The 16,830-nt window shown below is 28.9% G+C and overlaps 2 protein-coding genes across 2 annotated transcripts in view; both read left to right on the forward strand.

Moving 5' to 3' along the window:
- The first annotated feature begins 678 nt into the window (after window positions 1–678).
- On the forward strand, window positions 679–3,247 carry LOC117173921 (ATPase inhibitor mai-2, mitochondrial-like). Its single transcript, XM_033362568.1, has 2 exons — window positions 679–801; window positions 3,080–3,247. Exons 1-2 carry the CDS (start codon window positions 679–681, stop codon window positions 3,245–3,247), a joined length of 291 nt encoding a protein of 96 aa, XP_033218459.1.
- Window positions 3,248–13,403: 10,156 nt separating this feature from the next.
- LOC117172637 (ATPase inhibitor mai-2, mitochondrial-like) overlaps window positions 13,404–16,830 on the forward strand; it is a 24,490-nt gene continuing 21,063 nt past the window's right edge. Inside the window, exon 1 of the mRNA XM_033360744.1 lies at window positions 13,404–13,548. Within this exon, the coding sequence (XP_033216635.1) occupies window positions 13,502–13,548 (47 nt within the window). The 5' untranslated portion in view covers window positions 13,404–13,501. The remainder of the gene's footprint in view (window positions 13,549–16,830) is intronic.

Genomic DNA, 16,830 nt, shown 5'->3' on the forward strand with positions numbered 1-16,830 from the left:
TGCCCGCCAATTCTACTGTTCACTCACTTCCACCTACCTAGTTTCAGTGGGTGAAATAGTCACCCTTGGAGTGACCTTCACTCTTCACCCGAGTGATCACTGAACGGTTCACCCGAGTGAAGCCCAACACTCACCTATCATTGTGGAACGGCTCCGAGTGCACCCGGGTGGTCCCCTAAAACGCACTCCTAATAAAAATAATAATAATAATAATAATAGTAGTCCGGGCTTCGATCCCTGAGCCGGTACGTCTGGAAATTTTTGTATGTACCTTTACCGAGGTTCTTGTGGTTCGGAAGCCACCTTAAGCTGTAGGTCCCCCCATCGTGTACTTGACTGCAACCCAGTCCGTCAATGAACAGGGTAAAACCCAGGCTTTCTCCAATATAGCGGGGCACACTAATCTCATCGAATCATTTGATTGCATTATAAAAATGCGTCCGTGACTGATGATATATGCCGGGACAGACCCGTGTTAAATAATCAAAAATAATATCCAACTCTAACCAAAAATGCATTCGACATGTTGAGCAGTAACCATCTTAAGCTTGTGACAAAAATTAATTATTTAAACCAATAATTTTTTGTCGTAATAATAACAATGATCTACTAAAGAATCAAAATATATTTTTATCACATTTCATGCAACATTCCCATTGATCTTTCAGTAATGTCAGAATGTCTGACAAACCTGGCAGTGGTGATGGAGTAGGAGGTGGCCGTGACCGTGCCATTCGCTCATCTAATGGTTCCTTTGTTAGAATGGACGCTGTTAATGAAGATGAGTACTTCTATAATCAGGTTGGTAACAAGTAATTAATAAAAAATATACACTCTAATTCTTTAATACTTTAGAATTGTAAAGCATATGCTTCATTAATTTGCAATTGGCAATAGGCCTTTTTATCGTAGACGTCACCAGTGCGCACGTAACGGAATTTTACGTCATTTCCAGATTTTTCAAGCAGTTTAATTTTGAAATGTATATTCGTATATATTCGTATATTCCTGAAACGATTATACTAATAAATTTTCCTTCTTTCATATAACACAAAAAAATCTAAGGTTTCCATTGGAAACCATTTTTGGTTCAAAGGAGCTGCAACAAAAATGAACCCCACTTGCTGAAAAGGAACCCAAAATAATAAATGAGTTCTGAATGATACAACATTTGGGGTTCTAAAGGATCCCAATTGTAATTGAGCCTATTTCGAAAGAAGCTATTTTTGGCTTTGCCCACTTAGATATTATGTTTAATTAATAACACAATATTCACCTTAAGCACACATATAATCGAACTCTAAAAGGCATAACTTAATGATGATTATTAAATTACAAAATAATACCACAATGAAAATAGATATAATGACTTGATAAATATAATTTGCAGGTTATGTTGCAAAGTTTTCAACATAAAGGCGTATTCATATGCAAGCAAATTTTCTTCTCGAGTCATCGGTCGATAACAGTAAATAGATTCCTAACTTACCAGTCCTACTTTGCAAGCGTTTGGTTTGTGAACGTGTCTTAATGTTCTTTTCGAGAGCGCTCTAAAGGAACTCTTTCGGCTCTCTACAGATATCTATTGGAGCTCAAGTTCTAAATGAGACCAACTTTTATTTGAGCCACAACTTTAGTGAAGCCCTAGTTTTTTCTGTGAAAGTGGTTATAAATACATAATTATAATATCCCTGTAGACGGACTTGCATTAAAAAGTATTGAAAATTTCATGCATCCAATGGTAACGTGAGAAATATTGAATACTTCTGGATCCCGTTTTTGTCCTCCCGTTTTGAATTTTCACAGCAGTAGAAGATATTTCTTTAGTTGAATCACAAAGCAACCAAGAAATAGAACAATTGTAATCCCTTCTAATTCAGCACAGATTGCAACTTTTATTTACTGTTTTTCGAATAATAATGAGGTAAAAAGCTTTTTAATACAGAGCACCGGTCGTTTTACGATGTCAGGATTAATTTCCGCACAGATGTTTCTGGTGAAAAATATTTTTTTGAATTTTTTATCATGATTTTATATTTTTGTAATTGACATTATTTAAAAAATGCAAACATTTTGCGATAAAGAGATGTATTCTTGTATACAATCCTACTAGATTTTGCAATGTTCATGCTTTTGAATTGAATTCTAATGCTTCAAACGAAAATGATGTTTTTAATTTATTGGAGGTTACGTCTGGCAGCTCCGATCGGCTTTAAAAGGGATTGGAATCGTAGTGTTTTCGCTGCCTAATAAGGATTAAAAGACGCAGAAAAGAAACGGCATTCTTAAGAATTCAAAATTTTGAATAGCTTTTAATGCCAGGCTTCTTACCGGGATAGTTTTCCGTGATCAAGTGAACGCATTAAATATATTTTATTTTTATAAAAACATTTAGGAAGTTCTAAAACCCGATTACCGTGATTAATTTAATATGTAAATAAATATTAGTGACGATATTATTGAGTGAAAGAAAATATTAACACATGCTGAACATAACCTCAAATAACCTTTCTACTAAGTCACGTTTTTTTATTTTAGAATCGTTTACTGAATTTCAGCCATCGTTTAAGGGCTTAAACCACTGTGGAATTTTTAAAAAATCAAATTTTTTACCTAAAAGGTTTTTTGTGGTGGTAAAAATATACTAAAAGATGGAGGACGAAAAAATTGTCGGTGTCCACGTCCAGGCCGTGAACACCTTAAAATAGGCGCCGACTGAGAAATGATGCACAGGCGCCATTTTGTCTTGAACGAATTTGAATAAAATATTCTCTAAACTTTTTTTATTAATAAAAAACATATTTACAATAAAAAAAAAACACTTTTCTTATTGCTTCTTATTTATTATACCAAGTTTTTTTCTCGATATGGCGCTTCGTGTTAAAATAAGTTAGGAAATTAAAAAATGTAGGTAAGGGAGGAATGTAGTCACGTGACCTACTCGTCACATGGCCTTAAAGTGCGATCCAAAAGTGAAAAATAATATCAAAATAAAAAGAAGCATTAAATCGAATAAAAATTTTATGAAAAGTTAATATTAAAATTAAACGCAAACATTTTATTAATTATTTTGCTTCAGCGAAAACATCAGTTTAAAAACATTCGCGAGGAAATGAATAGCGAGCTCTCTTTTCACGAGGAACAAATCACACGCCACCAGGAGGCAATCAATCGCCACAAGAGGATATCGACAACATGGGAAAGCACGAATAAGGAATTAAGTTTACAGAATCTACTTTCTGTTTAATTAAAGAACACAGCAAGTTTTAAAATATCATTGTTTAAAAAACTTTTGAGAAAACTGCTTCTTCGTTGTAGGATACATATAAACTTGTGTGAGCACGTTTGTGTATGTGCTTTCACTTATGAGTGTAAAACGCATTTAATCATTTTATTTCTATCTTTAGTTGATAATAAAAACAAATTTATGAATATAAAATTATTCACTAGAAAAAGGTAATTGCAGAAGTTGGCCTTTGAGAGTGGCGTTCCAGGCCTGTGAAGATAGCACCCAGATTATTAATTTTATAATTGATTATTATGAACAGATATTTTTTAAGCTAGTCAGATCGCCCATTAGTGGAACAAGAATTTTGAGATACACCCTTATGTGGAACGCAAAAGAAGCCAATACGAGGGTGGGGTGAATAGTTTCCAGCCTGATAAGGAAAAACAACTTTCTTCGTTTTTTTTCACTTCATATTTTAACATAATCTCCCTCAAGCTTAATACATTTCTCATAACGGTGCTCTAATGCAGTGATGCCATTTTTATAGAACGGTTCATCAATTCCACCAAAATACTCATTTAGAGCATCGACCACTTCCTCGTTCTGAAATTATTTACCTCCGAGCCATTTTTTAAGGTTAAGGAACATATGATAGTCGCTGGGGGCCGAATATGGTGGATGGGAGAGCAATTTCAACTTCAGTTCGTTGACTTTAGCCATCGCAACGACCGACCTATGGGGAGGTGCGTTGTCGACGATTTTGGATCGACTGTTAGCAAACGCGGCACCCACCTAGCACAGTGCTTCTCCATGCCCAAATGTTCATGTAAAATATTGCGTACACGCTCAGTTGACACCCTAGTAACCTCAGCTATCTCACTTACCTTAAATCTGCGGTCCTCTTATCACCTTTTTTTTCATTTTTTCGATCATTTCGGAAGTTGCGACCTCAACAGGGCATCCTGAACGTTGTTCGTCAGATGTGCTCGTGCGACCTATCTTAAATTCAGAAACCCACTGTTTAACCGTCTTTTAAATATAGGTATTTAATGGCCGCACTAAGTTTGTATAATCAACAAAAAAACTAAAAAGCTTAAGAGTCGCCGGTTTAAGGTTTTCTTAAGAGCACGCCGACTTGTCAGATATCCGCCAATTAACCTCTGATCAGGTTGAAACTTGACAGAGGTCTTCAGAAAACTTCAGAGGTCTGCATCTATATTCATAATCTCGTTTTGGGCGGGATTTATCCCTACTTTTAGCTTTCAACCAATCAAAATGCTGACGTCACTCACTTTTAGTGTCGAATAACCAATCACAATTGAGGTTACTTTGCTCCTTTGATTCTATACATTCATAATAAATTCCAGTTTAAAGCCATTTGAATCTTCCCGCCAGAGAATTTACTGGTTCTGAAATTATTTGGTGAAAGGGTCTTAGCACCTTGGAGTTTTAGTTCATAAAACGGCGCATGTCTAGAGTTAGAAAGTTCTCAATTACAGAGATTTGGAGAAGGTAACGGAGGACGTTGCCGTATATTACCGAGAATGCGAGAATTTATGAGAACTTTCATTTTTTTACTATTATTTTGTTGTTTTTCAAACTAAATAACGTTTATACTGGTCGCCAGCCAGCAGAAAAGTCATTAGAGTAAAAGAAATAGATTACTTTTCTTCCAATTTTCCACTCTCTGTCTCTTTTACTCTCATGACTTTTCTGCTGGCTGGCGACCAGTAGACAGCAGAGATGGGTTGTGACATGTCACTCGAGGTTTTCTATGTATAATACATAAACGACGTAATATACGTAGAAAATTGTAGAAAACTATGTATAATACATATCAAAGACGGCGAACGTTATTTATTTGGGCGGGACTGCATTTGACAGACTCGAACAATTGACGTAACCTCTTATAAATCTGTTCAATAATTTAATTTTAATTTTAAGAATAAAAATGTTAAGAACAAGTGTAAAAAACATTTCAGGAGTGGAAACCATCAATTTCGAGCGCGAACGATTAATTACACTCGTGTTCCACATGCTCGAAAACGTTGCGGATTATGAAGGACAATAAACACGTATATTATTATTATTTTTTAAGTAATTTGTTTAGGAATGTGATAAATAATGACAAACACTGAATTAATTGCTCAATATTAGTTATTTCTATAAGGCAATCGGGTATTTTTAGAGTAAATAATTCAAAAATCCCGCCCATATAGTCACGTGCTCAAATTTAAAATACATTTGTAGAAAACTGAGGACGTAATATACGTAGTAATATGCATGTCTAAAACCATGTAATATACGTAATGTATTATACGTATCAATCACTGGTAGATAGGCATGTAAACACATCTTTATCGGTTATAATCTATATAACAGTTCGTTGATCAGATTGGAGAATTAATACCAGGGTTGTGTACGTTATTTACTCCAGGTAATTTACGTGGATTTCTACTAAAATTTACCACGTAATTTACGTCCGAAGTTCTTTACATTATGTAAATTATTGTAAATTACGTCAATATGAAACTTGCGAATATTTCGAAGGCTGTGATTTGTCTGATCTGATATAAGTACGTAACCTCTGCGTGTGGTTTGTAGTCTGTAGACCTGTGCTTGCCGGTCGTTTTTCAATTATTATTTCAAATTTTGAAAATTAAGGCAAGATGAAAAATAAAAGTTTCCCGAAAAGAAGAAATAAAAAAATATCAGTAAACATTTAACAGTGATGACTACCATAATGTCAATAACACTAATCAATAATTAGTGATTTAAAAGTAAAATGATATGATCTAGAAATATTTTATGAATAAAGAGTAATTGTATGACAAATTAAACTTTTATTATTGTAATTTAATTGATTAATTACGAGTTTTGTATAGGCAAAAAACGAAATTCAAATTATATTTAAATTTAAATTCTCATTGATGTCCAACATCTAAACATTAATAGTATAATTTTATGAAAATGAAACAAGTCTAATTCATGGAAAAAACAACTCAATTTAATATAGTTATAAAGATACTTTTTTATTGGTATTAACTTTGCGATAAGAAATTCTTTTTTTTTTTACATGAAGTACACATATCTACACGACAAATTTTGCTTTCACTCTCTCAAAACTTAAAGCTTTCCATGGGGTCTTTGAAATCCTCGTAGAAATCTTCTTTCTCATCATTGTAACTGTTTGTTAGTTTAATATCCAGAATCCACAAATTAATTAAGGTTTGAATGAGGTTATGTCACGTGCAAGGAAATTCAAAAGTTCAAAACAGACAATCATTATCTTTGTTATGTAATTTACCGGTTTTCTACGTAAATTACTTAATTTCGGTAATTTACGTAAAAAACCTCGAGTGGCGCGTCACTTCGCAACCCTGATTAATACTGTAATGAAAGTTACTCAGTCTGATAGACATTCTTAAATATGCGCTCTATCTAGTTTTTGGAGTGAAAAAAAAGCAGACTAAAGATTAAATATCATTGTTGTGATTTAAAACTATTCTTTGTTGTTAAGTCATTATCTTACTCGGTCTGATCAATATTCTTAAATAATATTCTTTTTGACTAATTTATCTTTTTCAATGAAAAAAAAACAATTTTAACAACCTTTCCATATTATAACACGAGATTTAATAAAATGATGCGTCTAATAAATCCAAATTGGCGACAAAATGTCAATTTTATAAAAGATGCTCCAAAAAAAACTTCAAATTTCGATGTTTTCTAAAAATTGGAATAACTCTGAAAGTAATTAAATTTGTTAAATGTACATTATCATTACCAACATTTAGTAAAATAATCCCTAAGTTACTAAAAATCTTGACAGGTAGCATTCAAAACCATTTGAACTCAAAACTTTACATCAGGCCCATGCATTGCCCCCACTTTTCTATTCTCTAAGCATCCGGAGAGGTATCGCAGTTCAAATAAATCTAATAGATGGTGCTCCGATCAGGTAAGCCTGTATTTGCATCTTTTGCACTGTTTTGTATTGGCAAAACCGGAAAATTTTCTATTAAAAGTGATTTATTTGAGAAAAATATGTAAAATTGAAAGTTTAAATTATAAGAACTTGTAGCCAAGTAAATGATTTATTGTGTTGAGAGTTTTTTCTAATTGATAGTGCAAAATAATGGGATTAAAATGAGTAGCTCCGGGTTGTACGTCTGGCTTTACCAGCAATTCAGTAAAGTTTCATTTTTTTCTTGTGCCAAAAGATCCCAAAGAAATTAAACGGTGGCAGCAGGCTTTTCGCAGAGATAACAGAAATCCAGTTTGTGAACAACACTTTTGGGACAGTAACATAATTTGGACGGCAGAAGTTAAAGGCCCAGACGGAAGTGTAGTGTCCACTGTTTGTTAATTTCGTTTCTTATTATTTTTCTATATTTATTTTGTTTAACTAATTCATTTTTAACAATCTAAATCGATTATTAATAAAAAAAAGATTCCGTAGGAAAAATCACACATATTTATAAGAACTCATTTGTAGTTAAAAATTTGTTTTAAAAATATTTAAGGGGTATAGAAAAAAGTTTATACTGAGGAAAAAAATCATCTATAACAAAACTCGTGGAATTCTAAACCAAACAAAAGAATTTTCAACTAAAATAATAAATTTTTAACCGAAAAGATGAATCTTAAATTAAAGGAGACATTTTCAAACAAATATTTAAATTTTAAACTAGAAAACAACATTTTTAACAGAATATGAACTAGTTACATTCTTAGTAAAAAAGTAACTTTTATCTTTACTGATGAATTTTCAACTAAAATGTTGAATCATCAACTGGAATAGTTAAATTTTAAACAAAAATATGAGTTTTTAACTGAACAATGAATATTCAACTGAAACAGTTAAACTTTCAATAACAAAATATGTTTTACTAAAATAAATCAGTTGTCAATCAAAACTTAAATAATTAAGCTTCAAGTTAAAAAAATCAATGTTGAACCAAAAAAGGCGAATCTCAAACTAAAAAGACCATTTTTCAACCAAAAACTGAACAATTAAATTTTCTGTCAAAAAATGAATGTTCAGACAAAATATGAATTTTAAATAGAAATAATGAATCTTCAATTTAAACAAATTAATTTTCAACAAACGAGTTTATTTTTCAACTAAGAAAATTTATGTGTACCCTAAAAGATGAATTTTTAACTAAAATTATGAATATTTCACTCGTAAATACTTAAATTCTCAACGAAAAAGAAGAATTTTTAAATAAGAAGATTAACTTTCAAAGAAAAAACTCATTTCCTACCGAAAAAGTCAATTTTTTAACAACATATGCGAATTGTTCACGAAATAAATAAATTTTCAATTTTCAATTAAAATTCCGAAGAAGGGAACAGAGATTTTTGAAACTCCTTTCTCCTAAATCTCAAGGGAAATTTAATTTATTTGCTAAGATTCCCTGTCCTATAATAAAAACAATAACTATTTTCAATCATAGGCTCTGAAACTGTAGACAAAATAAATGAACTATTTTTAATTCAATTTTCGGTCATTTCGTGGTTTTTTCCAAGTCCTTTCCAGTTTCCTGCTCAAGTCGCCACCCTGATTATAAACAAATTATATATGATTATATATTTTTTAGAGAGTGGAAATGTATAGATGAATTGATAAAAGAGTGTATTATAAGGCTAATGATTAATGATTAAATATTGTTATTACTATTATTATTATTATTAGTCAAGTAATATTATCAATCAATTTTTTATATTTGCAACAATTACAGTTGTTTATAAAATTATTTAATTAATTACATTAACGAAATAAACAATGGAAAAATATGAATAAAATTCAAACTGTTTTCAGAATACTCAACCTTATATTCAATTTTCCTAATATTAAATTACATGTTTTGATGCATTTTTTGGCTAACTAGTTACAGCTGCTCTTATTGTTATTGAAAACGACGTTATTCCTTTTATATTTATAAAAAGTATGAAGTTTTTAATGAATTTTTGTAATTTTGCTGTACGTAACAATGGCTAAACAGGCTTACCTGATCGGAGCACCATCTATTGGATTTACCTGAACTACGATACCCCTCCGGATGCTAAAATAACAACTACTATATACACATACACGGGCGATGCATAGGGCTGCTTTACATTTATTTCAGTGAGAAACTTAAATTCTCGTAAATTCCTCACAAACAAATCGCTTGAGAACTTACCGGTAAGTTACCGGCGTTCCTGATGTAAGTTACCGCCTCTCGAACTCTACGCATGCCGTTACCTGCATAAGGTACTATCAGCCCCATGCATCGCACCCACTTTTCTGTTTTCTTAAGATACGGAGGGGAATTGTCGGTTAAACTAATCCAACAGATGGCGCCACAAAAAGTAGGTCTGTCTTTTTCATTGAATTGCATTAAGAAAAACCAAAAATAATTAAAAACTTGATGCTGTTCGCAAATAAACAAAAAAAAATAGATAAAAAAGTAAGTCTATCTATTACTAATTATTTAAAAAAAGAAAAAGTCATGAAAATATGTAGTTTAATATGAATAAAATTCAATTTTGAGATACATTTTGAAAGAAGTTCGAACTTTATATTTTTGTGATTTATTTTGCTCATGTTATTAATTTTATTATTTGTTAAAATTAAAAAAAATATTTTTTGTTAAAATTATTAGTGTATCTAATGAAAAAATTAATAATAGTAAAGACCTCAATGACAAAAATATTTAAAACATGTACATGATCAGAAGAATTAGTAAAAAATATATGACGTAGATTGTGTATTAAGGGAATAATTTGGTAAAAAGTCAATGAAAAGTCTAATAAATGAGAAATTGGATTTAATATTATTTAATATAATGCATATATTTATTTAAATTGAACCGAATATCATATATAAATTTATACAGTGCAATCATTTATTTGTCGCTTAATCTTGAAACCTTTTTTCTCGCTGCATTCAACGCCTAATAATTTTATTTAAAAATTTTAATTTAAATGAGATTTTGCATTAAATAGTAAACTATATTACTGCAAACCTCATATCTAAAATGAACAGACTATAAACTATTAAACTCTATAAACAAACCTACCGCACTCATAACGGACAGTAGGAGGAAATTCACTTTTTTCGTTCAGCTTGACGCTTCGAACTTTTGTCTTCTCTATTTTTTTATTAATAATTTTTCTACTCAAAGCATGGAAAAACTGAAATTGTGTACAAAACAATTTTTTACGCTTTGATAACTGATCAAAAAATTTTATATTGTCTTGAATTAATGTTTAGGGAATCAAAAAATACAAATAATTTGTTTATCATTCCATTTATTTGTTGCAAACAAATTTTATAAACAAATTAACAAATAGTCTTATTATCAGTAAAATTTTTTGATGCTAAAAGTGCTTCACATTAATGTAGGAATGACATTTAATTACAAAAATAATTTAAAAGTTTATAATAACTATTGTCAGGAACAATTTTTGTAGCAAAATATTATTATTTGAAATTTTTCAAATTATTCTTTCCTCAAAGCGCCAGGAAGAATTCAAGTATTCCCTAAAAGAATAAATATTTAATAATATTTGATAAAATATAACAATTTAAATTTTTGTTAATACCTTAGGTAAAAAAATTAAAAATTTTGGTCCTCTCGCATAGAATTTTTTTTTATACTGAAAATATTTTAAGCTGTTGGGCGAATGACTGCTAGTCACAACAATATTTAGGAAGTTAACAATAACCATTGTTATAAATAAATCTCGTGACCAAATATTCAAATGTAAGGTTTTATAAAAAATTTTATTTTCTTTAATCGCTACAATGGCTACGGATATTCCTAAACAATGTATCTTTGATCATATTTAGTGGAATATAACAACTTACATGTTTATAAACATTCGTCCAATAGCTTAAAACATTTCCAGTGCAAAAAGAAATTTCTATGCAGAAGGGCAAACATTTTAAATTTGTTTATCTAATTTGGTTACAAAAATTTAAATTAATATATTTTATCAAATATTATTAAATATTTATTATTTTAAGGAATACCTGAAGTAGTTCTGGCCATTGAAAAAAATTATAATTTGAAAAATCTCAAATTCTAATATTTTGACACAAAAATTGTTTATCACAGTGGTTATTATAAACTTTTAAATTATTTTGGTTATTAAATGTCATTCCTACAATAATGTGAAGCACTTTTAGCAAAAAAAATTTTTCACCGGTGATAAGACTTTGTTGATACTTTGACTGGTAAAGTTATTAATAAAAAAATAGATGAGACAAAATTTCGGAGAGACAAAATCTATAGAATTTAATGATCTTTAATTTAAAACAGACAAATTCAAAATCGCAAGAAAATTCAAGGCTCTGGACATTTTTGAATGAAAAAAGTGCATTTCCTCCAACTGTGCGTCATGAGTACAGTTTGTTTGTTTATAGATTTTAATAGCTTATGGTTTGTTTATTTTAGAACTAATGTTTTCAATAATATAACTGATTATTTATTTCAAAAGCTCCTTCAAATTTAAATTTTTTAATAAAATTATTAGGGGCTGCATGCAGCGAGAAAAAAGCTTTCAAGATTTAGCAACAAATAAATTATTGAACTGTATAAATGTATATGTGATGTTTGGTTCAATTTAATTAAATATATACATTATATTAAATAATATTAAATCCATTTTCTCATTTATCATTCGTGTCATTGACTTGTTACCAAATGATTCCCTCAAATTACTTGATTTGAAACTTGATTCGCTCAAACATTTTAATTACAAGTACCACTACTTTTTAACAATGTTTCCTTCAAAACTGAAAATTATTAAGATTTTAAAACTACAAAGATGCTTTACTTTGCAATTCAAATTGTAGTCTTATATATTCTAATTATTATTAAATTTATATTGGATATAAGTAATATATTTTTTATTAATTCTTCTGATCATGTATATGTTTTAAATATTTTTGTCATTGAGGTCTTAAATATTATTAATTTTTTCATTAGCTACATTAATAATTTCAACGATTAATAATTTTGTTTAACTAGAACAAATAATAAAATCAATAATATCAGCAAAATAAACTATAGAAATATGAAGTTCGAACTGCTTTCAAAATGTATCTCAAAATTAAATTTTATTCATATTAAATTACATATCTTTATGACTTTTTCTTTTTTGAAATAATTAGTAATAGTTACTCTTATTTTTTCATATATTATTTTTTGCTTATTAGTAAACAGCATCAAGTGTTTAATTATTTTTGCTTTTTTTAATGCAATTCAATGGAAAAGACAGACCCACTTTTTGTGGTGCCATCTGTTGGCTTAGTTTGACCGACATTTCCCCTCCGAATTCAATTCAGTCACTAACTTAATATCGAATTATATAAATACATTTACATGATATGGATTATTTATTTAAAACTTATGTTAAAGTATTGTTATCAAAACATAAATTAGAAATAAAAATAATATGTAGCATAATATATGGAATATTTAAATTAGACTATATGGCTTTTTAACCCACAGATTTGACAAAAATAGTTCTTGCAAAAATTATGATTGTAAACTAAATTTTACTCAATTTACAAATAGGCGTGCGCTAAAATTATAATCATATGTTTTGTCAAATAAACAGTAACGAATAATAAAATAATAATAGACTATAGTTCAAACATTAATACAATACTTTTCCAACAGTTGATTATGATAGCTATATACATTTCACATCATACGTCTTTTTTATTGGCGTGGGTTAATGTGGCGACGTTCTGAGGAAAAACGGGTTCCTAACCTTACTTTCTTCTGTATTTGATTTCGCTTCAAAATATAAAAAAAGTTCTCAAAGGAATTTTAATTACATATCAACATAAGCTTCATATCCCAAATATTTAAATTATATTGTTATAGTCATAAATATGAGTACTTCGCATAATCTTGAATTTGAATTCGGTCCCATTTGTCGCGTCTACAAATTATGATCCACATTGACAGTCTTTCTCCTCGTCCTGGTGGAAAACGGTAAAGTTTAAATTCATCCTCGCTCCTATTTTCACAAAATGGAGCAATTCAACAGGCCAGTTTTCCTTTTATTAAACTTAATTTTAATTAAATTATACGACATGCTTATCGCATTGCTTCCCGCGAACTGTCCAGGAACCAATATGGCGGTTGGATATTCCTGCTTAATATAGTACTCTACCTCGTATACCCCTGGAAAATTCGTCATTGTTTGTCATTTTGTGAAAAAAATACTTGTCTATCCGAAACGTTTGATTCTAAAAATCCAACAATGCATCGAGTACCGACTATTATTTCCCGAAACATGGCATGTATGAGGTAAATTTAATTAATTCTTATTATCAAATCATATCAACATTTGATTTATCATAATTTCTGAGTGAATTCGAATTCCGACTTTTCCTTTGAAACCGGCACTTGCTGTACATTCTGCAAACGGTTCGTCATGTTTGCTCGTTTTTCCTAGACTTGCGTTGAGGATATATCTCATTTTATTTATATACGAGAGTAATTTTTGAGTGTTCAATCTTCTGTCTTTCTATACCGGCTAATTATGTAATGATCAATCTAACTATATTGAAAATTCATACGCCGTAAACGATGCAGTGATCCCAGATCTGAAACGAGACGTGGTCCAATACTATCACAGGTCTATGTCCGTGTGATTATATTCGGAGACGATGAAAAAAATGACTGGGTTGCGCGCGCAACCCATTTATTCTCTTCTAAATTTGAAAACTCGAAGGTGCACGATTGCCAGTCGGAACATTTCGGCGGTTCTATTTATATCTCTATCTGCTTTGAAATAAAATGAAGAGATTGGGATTTTCATAATTTCAGATTTCGATGCTGGCGATTTTCATGATTTGACTACTTCGCACGCCTCTTTATATAAGTATATTTTGAGGTTACGTTATTTCAAGTATAAAATATAAATTATATAAATATTATAACTTCTATATATATAAATATGTATATATTATTATTATTATTATTAATGATAATACTATGATTGTGTTATATTATAATAGTATTATTTATATCTTGATCTGCATTTGTATGAAATTAAAGAAATTGGCGATTTTGGAATTAATCTCGTTTGGATAAAAACTCAATTATTTGATTGTAAAATTAATTATTTTGTTCAAAATTTAACTATTTTGTAAAAAAGTCCTATTTTCTATCAAAAGTTCAACTATCTTGTTAACATTTTTATTTATTTTTTTATTTGAAGGTTCATCTCTTTCGTTGAAAATAGATTTTTTAAACTGACAATTAATCTATACCATTTTTGGTTAAAAAATCATGTATTTTGTTACAAAGTCGCCTTTCTTTGTAGAAATTAAATTGTTTTATGAAAAATTTATACATTTTGATTAAAAATTACTTTCTTCGGTTAAATTATCAACTATAAATAGTTTTTCGCTGCAAAGTCGTTTTGTTGTAAATGCAACTATATTGTTAAAAATTGAAATCATAATTTTTGGGTGGAAAATTCGATTATTCACATAAAATTGAACTACTTCGTAAATCAATTAATTTTTTCTTATTAAGGATTCATCATTATAGTTGAAAATTCAACTGTTTGCCTTTAAATTAGATCAAAAATTCAGCTTTTTGTAGATAATACTCTTTCTGACTTTAAAATTAAATAATTTCGTTGAAAGTTCATGTATTTTGTTGGAAATTGACCTTGTTTAGTAGAAATGTAATCTTTATGGTTGAAAATGTATCATTTTTGGTCAAAAATGCAATTTTTTGGTTGAAATATCAACTGTACATCTTCTTGGGTTTAAAAGTCGATTATTTCACTAAGAGTTGAACTACTTTGTAAAAAAATACGTTTTTTTTAACAAGGTTTTTTAATTATGGTTGAAAATTTAACTATTTCGTTGAAATTTTAACTCTTTGATTGAAAACTGATATTTTTCGCTTAAAAAATTCAACTTTTTGTACATATTTCGTCTTTTTGACTTTAAAATTAAATAATTTCGTTGAGAATTCATAAATTTTGTTTAAAATTGGTCTTTTTTTGCATATCATTAATTTTCTTGATCGAAAATTCATCTGATTGGTTGACAATTTAACAACTTTGTTGAAATTCAATTTTTTCTGTTTAAAATTATTTATCTTCATCTGAAAATGTAACTATTATAGGATTGATTAAAAATTAATCGTATATATTGGTTAAGTCGGAAAATTATTTTTTTTTATAGAGCATTAATCTTCTTAGTCAAAAATTCACCTTTTTCATAGAAAATGTCACAATTTTGTTGCAATTTCGTTGTTTTTTTTTCTTGTTCAATTCAATTTTTTATCACAGTTTTTTTCTGGAAATTGAACTATTCTATTTTTGGTTGAAACTTTATTCTGTACATTGTATTAGTTAAAACACCAATTATTTGACAGAAAATTAATTTATTTGTTTTTCGATTATGATTTTTTTTAATTGACAGAATTTTAAAACAAAATGTCCTAAATTTAATTTGAGGTATTAAAAATTAAAAAATAATTGATTTTACAAGATGATTCTGAATCCGTGCAAAATTAAAGAATTAATAAATATTAGTTTATAAAATTATTTTCAATTATGACTTCAAATATTATTTCAGTCTAAAAAAATTTTATTTTTAACTTATTCGATTTGAAATTTTTTAATTAAAAAAAGAAAATATCGTTAATTATTAGCAATATTTGACCGTTCATTTAAAACAATCCATTATAAACAAGTATTAAAAACTATACAGATTTGTAAAATGATTTGATGAAACAAATCAATCCTTTCTTCGACCGTTGATATTTATTGATTTCAAATCGTAGATCTCAAATTATTTATGTCTTACGGTCCAATCTTAAATCGAAAAAATAAATAAGAGTCAAAAAAACATGTTCTTCGAAACTCAGATATTTATTTAATAGAAAAAACTCCTTTCAAAACTTCCTGACGTTTCAGTACACATGCGTACGTTTTTCAAGGGTTCTTAAACCTAAATAATTATATTAAAAATTAGTAATTTTAGTACGAACAAATATGATGGATAATTACGTAGATTTAAATACATTGTTACCTGAGTTGATGATAGTTTAAATAGTCAAACAGATCAATTTTCAGTCAAAAAAAAAGGAACATTTCAGTCAATAGTTTTAAGAAAATTAATTAAAATTTGGTCATTTTTTGAAGTCTCAAAAAATTTTTTCGAGACTTCAATCGATTGCAACTACATTTTTTAAAAATTGTACGAGAAAACAAAATTGGCGTAGGTTAGGACGGACGAACAGAAATTGACAGTTTTAGAAATACATGAAGAATACGTAATGAACGATGATGTAATAGGCAAGATTCCATTGAAAACCACTGATGTGGAAGCGCGTAATTGAGTTTAAATTTGAAATAAGAAATTAAAAAAAAATTGTTTAATTTTTTTTAAAAATGTGTATATGTACACATCCACACATATGCATATATATATATATACACACATATAGCATACATACATGTACACATATATACATATAGAGATGATTAATATTAAAAACATTATTTTATAATACTCTGATAAATTTTATTGATATTTAGAATTTCAGTCTGTAAATTAACAG

This window comes from Belonocnema kinseyi, chromosome 5, assembly GCF_010883055.1.
Source record: "Belonocnema kinseyi isolate 2016_QV_RU_SX_M_011 chromosome 5, B_treatae_v1, whole genome shotgun sequence".
Taxonomy (NCBI): Eukaryota; Metazoa; Arthropoda; class Insecta; order Hymenoptera; family Cynipidae; genus Belonocnema; species Belonocnema kinseyi.